The sequence below is a fragment of the Cervus elaphus genome, chromosome 33, assembly GCF_910594005.1.
Source record: "Cervus elaphus chromosome 33, mCerEla1.1, whole genome shotgun sequence".
NCBI lineage: Eukaryota > Metazoa > Chordata > Mammalia > Artiodactyla > Cervidae > Cervus > Cervus elaphus.
The window spans coordinates 22,903,237-22,919,111 of NC_057847.1; the positions used below are offsets into that span (position 1 = coordinate 22,903,237).

Below are 15,875 nucleotides of genomic sequence, written 5' to 3' on the forward strand. Positions count from 1 at the left end.
CACGGGCTTTGGAGTCAGACAGATTTGGGTTCAACCCCAGGCTCTACCACATGTAACTTGTGGACTATACTCAAAATATTTAGCTTTTGAATTGTTTATAAATTGAAAATACAGCTTTGAGGGATGGTTGTGTGCTACGGATAATGTGCTTAGTTAAAGTGAAAGTGTTAAGTCACTCAGTCATGTGTGACTCTTTATGACCCCATGGACTGTAGCCCTCTGTCCATGGAATTTTCCAGGCAAGAATACTGGAGTAGGTTGCCATTCCCTTCTCTAGGGATCTTCCTGACTCAAGATTGACCCAGGGATCAAACCAGGGGTCGCCTGCATTGCGGGCAGATTCTTTACCCTCTGGGCCACCACAGAAGCCCTCGATAACGGCTTGCGTGTGTGCGTGCTAAGTCACTTCAACCATGTCCGACTCTGTGTGACCCTGTAGACTGCAGCCTGCCAGGCTCCTCTGTCCATGGGATTCTCCAGGCAAGAATATTGGAGTGGGTTGCCATTTCCTCCTCCAGGGGATCTTCCCAACCCAGGGATCGAACCTGCATCTTTACATCTCCTACAATGGCTGGCAGGTCCTTTACCAGCGAGTCACCAGGGAAGCCCCAATAATGTGCTTAGCACTACACTATATGCTAGTTAAGATTTGTTTACCTTCTTTAGCTAATTTGATGATTAAGTCAATCAACATGTAAGTGCCTGTTATGTGATAGATACAGGACACATATAAATGAACAAGAAACAGCTCCTAAATGTGACAAAGGTTAGTTCACAGGGAAAATTTGTAGATCATTTCAGTGTACTCGATGATATGTATCATTTCAATATACTGGAAACATATTATTTCAATATATTAAGAGTCGTGTCAGGAGAAGGGGTGATAATAAAAATGTTAACAATTAATAGTAAGGTTTGTGTTCTGTTAACAACCAATATGGTACAAATATTGACCAGTCAGCCATATGGATGGTATAAGGTCTTGGACACCCCTTGCTGTGCTAAGAGTTTTTCTTTGATTGATCATGAATCCATGGCAAGATATATAGGTGGGAAGGCTTCAGTGAATACTGAGAAATCAGCAAGCTTACAGACAGCAAAGACACAGGATCAAATCTGTATTGGTGGCCAAGTAAAGGGCGGCGGGAGAGGAGACACACTGTGGACTAGAGAGGGTAGAGCCAATCTGAGAGCAGGCTCCCAGGTACAGTTAGAGAACGTGCAACAGGGATGGCAGACGGCCAGAAGGGTCTTTTCTTTGAAACTGCTTAAAAATTGTTATAGGTCCCAGTTATAAATAAAATCTGGCCACATAGTTAATTTTACTAAGGTCAATGTCCAAGACAGTTTACTACAATGCTAGCATATAAATGGATAATATAGTTTTATCAATCAGACAGATACATGGTTCTCTTAATACCTAGGATTCCAAATGCAAGCCAGACACACAAGTGGCTTAGTTTTCATTTAATTATTATATTAAATTTCATCATTTATAGGACACATTTATCTTAAACTGTTATCAGTAGTACAGTTATTCTGAAAGAAATTTACTTAAAGAAATGAAAGCTGTGACTTAGGAAAAGGGACATACTTATAGCTATGGCTGACTCATGTTGATACATGGCAGAACCAACAAAATATTGTAAAGCAATTATCCTCCAATTTAAAGAAAAAAAAAATGAAAGCTGTGACTTATAATTTTAAAACAAATATTTTATATGTTATCAATCTGAATTCCTTAGTTCAATTTCTATATAATTACAATAATCATTCTTCCCTAAATAAAAATTTAAGCTACCCTTAGACCAAACAAAAGAATGCCTAACAGTCTCTAGTAATTATTATTGAGCAACTGTTATGGGACTATTCTGAGGGTACTTAAATTCTATAAACTTAAATCCCAAACTAAATTTCATAAATAAATACATTTTATAAACTAAATTAGATAAAAATAAATTTCAGCATATAGAAAAACTCAAAAGCAATAAAACTAAAATTGGTAAGATGATAAATTGTGTTAGAAAGTTTAAGACTTCAAGCAAAATAGGAAAAAAGAGAAACATGGTTAACTGTTACTGAATTCTCCACCCAAATATTCCATGGGCACCTTAAACACAACTCACTGTAATGTCTTTTCCCCAAAATCATCATTTCTTCTTCTAGACTATTATTCAATGCATCCAATTAATCAATCAATCAGATACCAGGAGTTGCCCTAAATGCTTCCCTTTATTTAACGTTCCACATCCAGCTGGCAAACTGTTCTTTGGAAAATCTATTCCTTACTCTCCATCTCCATTGCTACTGCCTTAAACAAGGCCCAGACCTCAATATTTACCTCTTTAAACCTTTAAACTCCTCCTCCACACTTGAACCATTCTAATCCATTCTGCATAATGTTAACAGAATGAGCTTTCTAAGATGTAAAGCTGATTTATTCTATTCCCTCTACAAAGATATCCCTCTGTGGACAAGAGAAAACCCAAATCCATCCTGCAAAGCCCTAGTCGACCCATTCAGCTTCATCTCCTGTAACCACGCTCACATTAGCCTCTTTTTGAGTCACACAGAATGATCTGAAGTTCAGCACTGAGGTTTATGATTTCATATTTTTAGTTGACAAGTGAACAAAAATTTGTAAGAAAGAAGAGATGATCTCAGGCAAACTTCTATTCACCTTTTAAGATTTAGTTTAAGCATGACTCCTTCAAGAAGGCTTTCCCCACTCTCTGCCCGAATCTTATGTAAAATCAAGTAGGATCAACCTACTTCATTTGCACCCCAGGGTATTCAGTGCAGTCTTCTTTCATATCATCTCTGATACTCCTGTACTTACTCATTTATATAATTATCTGTCCTCATTAGACTGAGAGCTTCCTGAAGGCTAGGAGCTATGACATTTATTTTTCTAGCTCTGCACTCAGTCTTCTTTCTGGCACATAACTGGTATTTCATAAATTTTTGTGGCTTAGTGAGCAGATTTTATGAGCACCATTCCTTACTTACCAAACTGAAACTGCTGGTTGTCCATTAGGCGAATAGATGCAGGAGCACATCTCTGTTTTAAAAAGAAAAAAATGTGATACAAAGTTAATATGGTAAAGAACCTAAACAGTTAGAAAATGAAGGTCACCTTTTTGTATTTGAGATTAAGAACTTAATTCCTAAGGAAACATGAGGAAAAAATCTTAACTTTTTATATAATTTTATGACAATAAATAAAACATCAAATGCTTCTATAAAACATGTGGAGAGGAGAAATCTATGTATATAATGCATACATACATACATATGTTGCCAGATCTTGATTTGCAACAACATCTGCTAAATGCTGAGCAAAGACCTGTGGAAATAGCTATACCTAACAGAAGTATTAGGCTTCAGAGTAGATTATTTTAAAACAAAGTAGAAAATTTACAAGACTAAAATCAAGCCTAGAGTATTATGCCATTTATGAACTATAATGTGTCATTAGACTCATATACTCTGTTAAAATGAGGAAGATGGTGGTGTTTATGTGAGGCAAACCACTTTAAAAATTTAACCGTGATGTCTTCATAGATAACTCTAGGATTTGTTTCTATTCATTTTAAATAGAAAAATGATCAATGTCCAGAATTCTTTCAAGGTTACCTGGATGAAAACAGCAACAAAATCTGAAGCATAATATTATGTATCTAAGATAGCTACACTAGTGTTATGTTAATCTAGACACAGAGTGAAAGCTGCAGGAAAGAAAAACGACAAAAGGAAATATTCATATTAATTCTGTGATGCTACGCTACCATACAAACACTAACAGGGTTTAAATTAGCTACAGTTTTCCCACAGAATTAAAGTGAGCTTCACTCTAAACATGATTTTTATATTCTATGCAACTTTTTAATATGGTTAAACTTCCACCAAGAAGCTGATTTCAGGGACTTCCCTGGTAGTCCACTGGCTAAGATTCAATGCTCCCAATGCCTGGGGCCTGGGTTCGATCCCTGGTCAGGGAACTAGATCCTGCATGCCACATCTAAGACCCAGTGCAGACAAACAAATAGACACAAGTAAATAAAAATTTTAAAAATGAAGCTGCTTTCAGACCACAAAATTTTGACTGACAATTTAAACATTTATCTCCTGAATAACATTTATCTATAAAATTTGTATTAACACAATGTTAAAATTTATGAGAATCACTCAAAAGAACAAAACTTTTATACCTTAACTGTGTTGTAACACTTTTGCTATTATGTGCTTTTAACTGAACGAATACTTAATTTTATAAAACCATTCATAATATATATTTTATTTTACCCAACAAAATGATAAGATTCTTATTTTGGACATTGAATAATTTATTTGGACTTCCCTGGTGGCTCAGATGGTGAAGAATCCACCTACCAATGCATGAAACTTCCCCTATGGCTCAAGCAGTAAAGAATTTGCCAGCAATGCAGGAAAAACAGGAGATGCAGGTTCGATCCCCGGGTTGGGAAGATCTCCTGGAGGAAGAAATGGCAACCAACTCCAGTATTCTTGCCTGGAAAATCCAATGGACTGAGGAGCCTGGAAATCTACAGCCCATGGGTCCCAAAGAGTTGGACACGACTGAGCATGCACGCACACATAATTTATTTCCTCATCCTTGACAGTAAAGGGATAATACAATCTATATTTTTAAAAAGTCACTGCCAAATCTAACGAACAATACCAGGTAATTTTATATACTTGCATAACAATAACCTGTTGCCTTACATTTTATAGAATCCTATTGTGTACCAGCCACTTTCATGTCTTTATTTGATATAAGAAACAAAGAAACAACCTTGTCAAAGTAGCAGAACTTGTATTACCCCCATTTTACAGATGAGAACACAAGAACCACAGGGATTAAAGACTTGCCTGAGGTTAGATGATTGTAGAACAGATATGGAGAACTAGGACCAAGATATTCTGACTGCTAGATGAATAATATTTCAAATAAACTACATAGCCTCAAAAAATAAAAAATCACAGGTACACATACTTTCACAGAGCTTTAAAGTCATATTTGAAACAAAACTTACATGAAAACCTATTTATTTGCTATTTTGCAGTGTTATTAAAAGTATAATGTTTATAAAATAAAATAAAAATCTACAATCTGAGTACTTTCAAATCTTGGTATAAAGGTATCTTTGTAGTTGAGATAATGCTTCTAAAAACATTACCAGTTTCCAAACTACTGAAGGAAAATCAATTTTCTTGAAATGTTTTTATTAAAATAGACACATCAACTTTGAATAAAACATACAAAGCCTGAGGAGATAAAATTTCTTTCCTTCATAAAAGAAAGAGAATATCATTTAACATACATATTTATACATTTGGGCTTAAGTACACCAATAAGTAAAATGTAAAAAAGAATTCGTTTTATCAGAAAAAAAAACTTTTAAATTTCTACCACTGACCTGTAAGTTCTACCTCTTACTGCCACCCAGATTCTATTCCACCTGTATCTATAGCAGGTGTTATTAATGAAAACACCCCACATATATCAGAAAATGAAAAAAAGTATTAATATATTACATTTATCGTAAACTTCTAGTGGAATTCAATCTCAAACAATTAAAATATGATATGTAGGCCTTGATGAAATCTTTGTTTGAAAAGACTAACCACAAAATGCATTTTGGGACAACTGGAATAATTAATTATAGAATTAATACTAGATGGGATTAAGAAATTACTGCTGGACTCACAGATAATAGAGAACAAATTAGTGGTTATCGGCTGGGAGGAGGTAAAACAGAGGTGGAGAAGTGGGAGGTACAAACTACTGGGTAAGATAGGTTCAAGGATGCATTGTATAACATGGGAAATATAGCCAATGCTTTGTAATAGCTATAATGGAAAGTAATCTTTAAAAATTATATAGAAATTTAAAAATTAAAAAATACAAGGGAAAAATTACTGCTGATTTCTTAGACATGACAAAAGAACACCTTTATTTTCAGAAGACGTATGCTAAAGTATTTAGAAGCCAAATGTCATAATGCAACTTAATTTCAAATGGTCAGGGAAAAATACACAAGTATATAAAACAGAGCAAAAAGCTAGTAATTTTTGCATATATTAGATGAATATACAGGCGATCACTGTACTATTCTTTCAAAGTTTCTGTATGCTTAAAATTTTCAAATTAAAAAGTTGAAAAAAATAGTACGAAACTTGCTTCAGGGTACTTGCTACATATAGCAACTGTTATTCAATTATACTAAAGTGAAGTCGCTCAGTTGTGTCCAACTCTTTGCGACCCCATGGACTGTAGCCCACCAGGCTCCTCCATTCATGGAATTTTCTAGGCAGGAGTACTGGAGTGGGTTGCCATTTCCGATCATGATTTTAACTTGACAGCTGAGTCATATAAACTAGCCAGTCATCCACTGTTCCTATTCATACTGAAGCAACGTGAATGGTTATAGACTAATACTATCCAAAAGAATAAAAAGCTAAAGAAAGCTTTTTGAATCTAGATGATAAATACTAAATTCAATTTCAACACTGTTTTTAATTATCAAAATCAAACCAATAGCTTTATTAAATCTCATGTTTTAACAGTGGCACATTTTTTAAAAAGTCAGTGAATAGAGTTTTTCAGTTATTATTACAAGTAAATTCTCATAAGCAAAGACTACTCAGATTAAAACATAGCAAGACTACTTTAGATTCTCTGGCAATTGATAATTTGTAAATCACTGTCCAGCATTCTAAAACTACAAAGGAGGAAAAGTTTCTTATAATTTTAAATCAAAACATTTAAAATCATGACATCCTAATTAAATAAGAGTCCCTGTAATCAAAAGAGCAAAACAGTATTACTATGCTTAAAGAACAACATGCAAGCTGAGTTACTATATCTATAGTTAAGACTGGATTATGTTTCAATTGCTATACAACTACTTTGGTAAGTTAAGAAAAACTCAAAACATCTCCTTTAAAAGTTAAAGACATCATAAATTCTGAGAATTTGAGCTCTAAGTTCACACTCATGCTATTCAATTACACTCTGCTAGAATATTCCATATACGAGGAAAGAAGAAACGGGGTCCTTGAGTTAAAGTGACCCCTGGTGGTAGGTGATCAGAACTAACCAGAGAGGGAGTATTTTCACCAAGTAACTTTAATGATGGGTTAATGATACATTCAGGGCATTTAAGGAACACTCAAACAAAAACTGTTTACTTGAAGTGGAGTTAATGAAATAACTGATTTCATGTTTATTATGACAAACGTGCTCTGACTAAAATCTCTCATGACACCTGCTGCTGTTGTCCAGGCACTAAGTCGTGTTCGACCCTGTTTGACCCCACAGACTGCAGCACGCCAGGCTCCCCTGTCCTTCACCATCTCCCGGAGTTTACGCAAACTCATGTCTATGACACCTGATCTGTACTTTATACTTAGTGAATAGTCTAAAAAGATACAAGAAACCCAGTATGGACTAACAAAGAAATATCAATATCTTTGTTGTATCTAAGTAAAGAAGAAATAAATAACCTGACTTCAAAGCATGGGTATAAGATTGACTAAATTCAATTGCTGGCAACTTCTTCCCTTTAATGCTACAACCAGGAATTTACTTGAATATATAACTTGAAAAATTAAAAAAAACCACTCTAATCTTATTTAACAGAATTCCCAACAACTTAAAAAAGCAACCTCTTTCTCAATCTAACCATTTTTTTCTGAAAAATAGTCCCTATAAGAAATGAATCAAAAGTTTTCTGCAAATTTTGTTTTCAAGGAACTAAGTCCTATTTCTTCCTTGTCACAGGGGAAAACAGAACTTGCACTTTAGATGAGACATTCTGTTAGAAGAGGTATCTTAGTTTACTAGTTACCAGCTAACGAAATTCAGTATTAACATGTTTCATTTGTCTACATGATTTCTTAAAACTTCATAAACTATAAAATAAAGCACTGGTATCTGGGTTAAAAAATGAATCCTTTGAACTGAAAAGGTTTTTTCCTCGAAGGAGTAAATCAAATGTTCAGTATGAACTCTAGAATGGCCCAAGTTCCTGAGCCTTAAAACTATTCTGGAGATAGTCTACTAATCCACACTATATCAGAAGTTAATGCTTCAATACCAAACCCCTTGGACACAGCTATAGAAAAATTTAAGCACAGAAAATTTTATCAAATACAGAAAATTTTACCTTTGGTGACAATTACAAGACAGGAACTATGTCTGTTTAATTTACATAATATCAACTGTACTGTGTTAGATATAAAGTTAAAAGCATACTCTCTCACAGAAAAACTCACAATAAAATAATTAATATTAATTTAAATAATATATTGGGAAGACCCCCTGGAGAAGGAAACGGCAATCTACTCCAGTATTCTTGCCTGGAGAATCCCATGGACAGAAGAGCCTGGCGGGCTACAGTCTATGGGTCACATAGTCGGATATGACTGAAGTGACTTCGTATGCACATAATCAATACATTAATTTTTATAAGTTCAAACAAGGATATATAAAGAAGAGAATTCTCTTAAATACAAATTCCTAGGTATAAAAGCTTAAAATGTAGACAAAATTATTTCTTCCTCTGACTAATTTATCAGAATCAACACCACAGATGAAACCATGCAATATTTAAGGCTACTGGTAAACTGCTTAGTCCTGTTGGAAATTATATACAGGCTTATAGCTAGGAGTCTACATTGTAAACAAGAACTCTTTTAACAAGAGAATTATCTCTTGGTTTTAAAGAATGAAACAAATACATAATGCAAGATAGATATTTCCTTCCACTTAATTAAGGGAAAGGACAAAAGTTTATGCCAAACAGTCTCCTAGTGGTAACTTTACATTTGCAGTTTAGCAACAGTGTAGTGATTACAGCATGTCTCATAACTATCCTCAAGTTTGATACATTTTGCTGGATCACACAGTAAAGACTTCAGTTAACCAAGCATTTTGCTAGGTTATTCTCTCTGCTTCAGAAGGACAAAAACATGACATAAAAAAAAAAAAAAAAGGATTTAAAATAACAATCCCATTTTCTTTTTGTAACTATCTTCCAAGAATTATCACTGAATATAGATAAGCTTTAAATGTTTTACAATGTTAAGTGTTAAACCTAACTCCTTTCGATTTATTTGAACCCCTACAGGATAAATCAAGTTGAAAACAGAACAATTCAGAATTTAACAGTCTGAAGTGTTAGAAATGAATGATGTATATCTTATGAAATTACAGTATAAATTCACTAGAAAAAAATGCTATCAGTTTAAAATTGTTTAAAATAAAAGTGATGGTAGGTAGAAAACACCACTCATCCTCAAAAGAAAAAAAAAGCTGCCTTTTAATCTATAATTCTAAAAACCTAGTTCTGATACTGAGAAATACAGTTTTCAGAGGAATTCGTACTAAGCCATGCACACATACACAATGTTCCATCCTAGCGAAACAAACCGGTCCTCTCTCAATATCATGAGGTATGCTTAAGTTTTGTTTTGTTTTTTTTTTTTTCAATTTGATTGTTTTTATTTTTTTTATTTTATTTTTTTTATTATTATTTTTTTTTCCCGTGGGTTTTGTCATACATTGATATGAATCAGCCATGGATTTACATGTATTCCCAATCCCGATCCCCCCTCCCACCTCCCTCTCCACCCGATTGCTCTGGGTCTTCCCAGTGCACCAGGCCCGAGCACTTGTCTCATGCATCCCACCTGGGCTGGTGATCTGTTTCACCATAGATAGTATACATGCTGTTCTTTTGAAATATCCCACCCTCACATTCTCCCACAAAGTTCAAAAGTCTGTTCTGTATTTCTGTGTCTCTTTTTCTGTTTTGCATATAGGGTTATTGTTATCACCTTTCTAAATTCCATATATATGTGTTAGTATGCTGTAATGTTCTTTATCTTTCTGGCTTACTTCACTCTGTATAATGGGCTCCAGCTTCATCCATCTCATTAGGACTGGTTCAAATGAATTCTTTTTAATGGCTGAGTAATATTCCATGGTGTATATGTACCACAGCTTCCTTATCCATTCATCTGCTGATGGGCATCTAGGTTGCTTCCATGTCCTGGCTATTATAAACAGTGCTGCGATGAATATTGGGGTGCATGTGTCTCTTTCAGATCTGGTTTCCTCGGTGTGTATGCCCAGGAGTGGTATTGCTGGGTCATATGGCAGTTCTATTTCCAGTTTTTAAAGAAATCTCCACACTGTTTTCCATAGCGGCTGTACTAGTTTGCATTCCCACCAACAGTGTAAGAGGGTTCCCTTTTCTCCACACCCTCTCCAGCATTTATTGCTTGTAGACTTTTGGATAGCAGCCATCCTGACTGGCGTGTAATGGTACCTCATTGTGGTTTTGATTTGCATTTCTCTAATAATGAGTGATGTTGAGCATCTTTTCATGTGTTTGTTAGCCATCTCTATGTCTTCTTTGGAGAAATGTCTGTTTAGTTCTTTGGCCCATTTTTTGATTGGGTCATTTATTTTTCTGGAATTGAGCTGCAGGAGTTGCTTGTATATTTTTGAGATTAATCCTTTGTCTGTTTCTTCATTTGCTATTATTTTCTCCCAATCTGAGGGCTGTCTTTTCACCTTACTTATAGTTTCCTTTGTAGTGCAAAAGCTTTTAAGTTTCATTAGGTCCCATTTGTTTATTTTTGCTTTTATTTCCAATATTCTGGGAGGTGGGATGGGGGGGAAAGATCCCAAACTTCAAAAGCTGCTTTTGAACTTGTTTCAACACTCAGTGTTCCCTTCACATCTTGTAAAAAAATACTTGTCATTTTAAAACAAAACAGAAAAATATCACACGGCACTAATATTCTGATTAAAAAACACAACTTTCCCCCCTTGAGAGGCTACTGTAGGAAATCTACTCTCTGAGAAAATGGTAAAAGCCATTAACCATCTACTGAGTAAAGCTGGAGATTCCACTGGACTGCCACTTATGAGGCAGCATCACATTAATCTCACACTAAATCTTCCTTTCTAGCTCCTCACAAGGCACTCAAGTACTGCAAGAGGGCAATTCCTCCCATGGACAGAGATCAGATGAGCGACCTTAATAGAATCCTTCTGCTGTCAGTATAAAGTTGCTTAATTCATTTCCTTCAGTAAGAATAGTGATAAAAAATATACACAGAGCCCACTTTGCTATTTGTGAACAATCATGTCCACTCCTTTCCAAAAGATACTCATCCAAAATACAGTTTCCCATTTCAAATGCAACTTGAGTCTGCAAACAGTGCAAAAATGGAAACAGTATGAAATGACAGTGAGGAATTACAAGCAACCAACTCATTATTCAATCAAGAATTTGGCACAATCGTAAACCATGTACCATCTATTTTAATGGATCTTAGTTCTCTTGCTATCAACCGAACTTCCCAATCACAAATTGAACAACGACTAATGCCAAAACCTGATAATTTTCTCACTTTTTCTGTGTGAAAATACTGTTACAAAGCAGGGCAGCATACAGTACTATTCTTGACACATGCAGTTTGCATACTCTATAAACTAATATAAAATGTGTGTAAACCATAATACATTTATTCATTTCCAGGAAAGGCAGATAGATATTAATGTCCCTCTATATGTGCAGTATAACAAGAATAAAAATGCAGTTTCCCGAAATAGTGGAATATCTCCAAATCCCATTGACTACTCTTGGCCACTGTTTCATTCATAAGAGCAATATTTGAGAATGAAATACCTATCTAGGCTTTTCAATCAGTTTCAAGGAAGGGAAGCTTTCCAGTTACATAGTATTTTTGTCTCTAAAAATTGTCTATTACTAATTATACAGAACAAAATTATTAAAACTTTAGAGTGGAAAGAACATTTCAATCAACCATCACCTTTATTTATATCAAGACAGATATATGCACATATACCCAATATAGTTTTCTGTAGTGAATTTAGATTATGGTCATATTGTGAATATCCAAGCAATTTTTTTTTTTTAAAAAAAGAGCAATTTTTATTGACTTACTCAATGATGAAGAAAAACCTCACCACATGCCTTTTATTAGCACAAGTGGCTCTTATCTGTTACTTTCTATCAGGAGCATATTAAATTGTAACAAAAACTGCATCAAATTGCACCAACTATTTATGTTTAATTAACTTCCAATTTTAGTGAAATTAGAAATTCAGGATTTTGACAAATTTGTACACCATTTCTCATTAGTGAAACCTAAGACAGAATTACATTTGAGTATTTGTAATATGGAAAAGCAATAGAGCACTCAAGCATAACATATGTCTACTTCTATCCCAAAGGTCATATGACAACACTTCTAGTCTATTAAATCTGTGTTCTGCAGGGTGGAGACATTGTGAGGGGTGGAGCTGGCCAACACAGGCGGAGTGCAACCTCATTAAAATCTTTTATTGAAAATACAAACAAACATGACTAGTTTCACAAATTCTATAATTATTTTTAAAAATCTAATTTGGCATTCATAGTTATTTTACCAGAAAAAAATGGAGGCAACAGGCAACAATGGTCAGTTAAAAACGTATCACTGAAAATCTGAATGAGAGAGACAATATATACTGTATCTTTAATAATAAAGCTCTTCTTGAAGGGGATATAGTCAAGCCTGAGTAAGATGAAAACAAAATATAAATAAAAGTGCTTAACACAAAGAATAAACTACAGTACAAAGTAAAAATATTAGAATAAAAAAAAATCTCACTAAGGAAGATGTGAAGTTAATCAGAAAATATAATCTATTTATGGAAAACATTTTATTTTATTTTGATTTTAAATGGTGAATTTATGGTTATTTTCTTAAAAATAAAGAAAAACAAAAAACCCTAGTTTCCCATTCTTCTAGGTATGAATTCACAAGCAAAAAACCATAAGGCTCTTCAAGTACTCCTTTTGCTTCTTAATACCTGCGGTATCTTAAATTTAAAGATGGCCTTGGCCTTTAAGTGATGGAAGGTTTCAGCAACAAGTTACCAGAATACAGAACTTGACTGCTCAGTGCTCAAATATTTATTCTTAAATTTATTTCCACTCCTCCCCTCGATAATTCCACTTATAATAAATATTATTGCCGTCTCATTATTTTAGTAAACATAGCATAATACTTATATATTTTAGCTCTCTAACCATAACATAATACCCTTGAAGTCTGAATCAATTAGGAGCTCTTATGTAAGCATTTCAACAACATTCACCTCTGTGTTAACACCACCAAAGTAACCTGCTACAAGTTCAACAATGTTCACTCCAGGACTATACATACTTCTTTTAAAACTCTCCCTTCACCTAAGGGTAAGACAACCAAGATTAAGGGGCCTATGGCTAAATCAATGAGAGAAGAAGCAATCCAATGACAAGCAACTGAAGATACCTGGGATCATAAAAATTACCCTTGTCAACTGTTAGATTAGGTGATCATACAGTTGGACTTTTTAAAGTGGGAAACTCTAAGAATGACTGTCTCAGAAGGCAAGATTGAGTGAATGGAAAAAGAACACTGGCAATGGTAAATATATAGGGAAATATAACATTTTTTTAACTTATTTCTTTTTTTTTTTTTTTCTGGGCATATATGTATATTTTAAATTTTACAGAAAACAAACATACTTCTAAGTGAAGACTTCACCATAACTTATTTCTTTAAAACATTAATAGTGGTTTGGTTCTCTTGGGATGGTAGGAAGGTAAGGCCCAGTACCTTATGAAGTACATAATGAATATGGAGCACTTGCCAGATACCATTTCTTTACCTCATCAGATCCTCCCTCCATCCTATTCTGGATACCAGGAAGCTGACCTATATATATGGTTCACATAAGAGAGCTCCCTTGCACTCAAAATTCTAGTGGGTATAGCTGATGGGAAGTATTAAAGAAATTCTATGGGTTCAGAGAAAGCAAGAAGAGGCTGGACCTTCTCCCTGCTGGGAAATGTTGAAATAAAATTTTTCATTATAGCTCAAACCATTAACCAAATATCTAAAGAAATGCAAGAATTTCAAAAATGATACACACAACTAAACACAGAAATAAAATTACTTGGCATCACTTACTCTTTTTAAAACCCTTGACAATATATTCCTTTTTTCAAAAAAGGAGAAAGTGGGAATTCTTCTTAGGTTATATCTAAATATGTTATATTCCTATATACTCTACTATATTATGGTACTTAATTTAAGATACAGCTTAGGTAATATTATAAACAAGTAAGGCCTAGTAGCAGTACATTCTAAGAACCGATGAAGTTTGATTACTTATATTTAATTTCTATATTTTGGGGCCATTGACATTCAGCCATTTATTTTAATTTCAATAAATATCTTAATTTAAGAAAAATGCAACATTACTTCAATTAATCACAAAATAACTTACCCAAAAATAACCTGAGAAAACATTCAATAAAAGGCAGAATCCTTTGAAGCCATCAACACAGGTACATATCTTACCTTGGCTTAAAATCAAATAGCATTCTTTAAATCAAGAAATAGGTATATAATTACTGAAAGAAATAGCAACTGAACTGAAAGGAATGATTTTACAACATTACCTTTCCATACAGAACTGGGTAAAAAACCACAAATATAACACAACTAAATATGAAGATTATATGTGACATATCAAAATCAATTATGCAATAGAATTTTTAAAATATAAATGTATACGGGTGGGGTTTTGTTTTTGTTTTTACCTGTTTTGCAATTTCTCTTAAACAGGCTACTCCTTGTTCAAAATTAGGGAAAGCTACTGAGCCATACTTTTGGTATTCAGGGATTGGTCTGATTTTTATTGTAGCTTCTGTTATCACACCAAGAGTTCCTGAAAAAGAAGGGGGAATATCCAATATATCACATGCCAATTTTCTAAATCATATTTAAAATTATTTTATCTATTTATTCTAATAATTTATTCTATTACTTGTATTTAAATCTATTTAATCTATTCTATGTGGGGAAAAATGGCTACTCAAGTCTTCCTAGAAAAACAACTAAGCAAATTTTATAATTTCTTAACTCTGGAATACATTTTTCTTAGTTATATATAAATATTTTAAAACATTTTAAGGTAACCTTTCTCCAAGAAGGTTAATTTTAAATAGTTTTTAAAGTATAACAACCTGTTAAAATTTTTAAAAAAAACCTTAGAAGCCAACAGGTTTGCATAGCTCATATGCATTCAAACAAAGGTATATTTTGATATTTGAGCCTATTTTTATTACGACAATTTACTGGGGCAAAAAGAACCTAATTTTCTATGAGAATTTAAGATGACATTTTCTATGTCATTTAAGATGACAGAAGAAATTAGACTATCACTTTGCCTTTTTTCCTAAGAATTCATAGAAAGAAAAGACTAAGACAGTATTCAGATGTCCTAAGAAGAAACAAACAAAAACCCCAAATATTTCAGAGACAAAAGAGTTATCAGTTATCATAAATAGCTAGCACAAGAGGACCATTAATGAAACAGATGTCCTTTTCTTTATCACACAGAGGGGTGGAGGACAAATCAGAGAGGAAAAAAACAAGTTAAATGTAACTAATATGATTTAAACATCTATGCTAAAATATTTGAAGAACCATGGTTAAAAATAATGTGTTAAAAAAGCCAAGCTTTTCAAATCAGTGCTTTCTAATGTACAAATGATATAAATTATTCCTAATAAGATTAAGTAAATTTTCTGAGAATCATGAAACAAAGAACAAAAGGGAAATCTGAAGTTGTAGAACTTAATTATAACACTAGAAATGTTAAAAATATCACAAAAAACAATAAATTTATAATATACCTAAAATATCAATACATAATACAAGATTAAAAACTACTATGAATCCACAAAAAATAAGCTATATTATACCACATTATG

At 33.5% G+C, this 15,875-nt stretch overlaps 1 protein-coding gene across 1 annotated transcript in view; it reads right to left on the reverse strand.

Moving 5' to 3' along the window:
- The window catches only part of AGPS (alkylglycerone phosphate synthase), a 132,235-nt gene that overhangs the window by 41,239 nt on the left and 75,121 nt on the right, over positions 1-15,875 (reverse strand). The window contains exons 11-12 of the mRNA XM_043894854.1: positions 14,700-14,827; positions 3,010-3,061 (exon numbers count right to left, since the gene is read on the reverse strand). Of these exons, the coding sequence (XP_043750789.1) occupies positions 3,010-3,061; positions 14,700-14,827 (180 nt within the window). The remainder of the gene's footprint in view (positions 1-3,009; positions 3,062-14,699; positions 14,828-15,875) is intronic.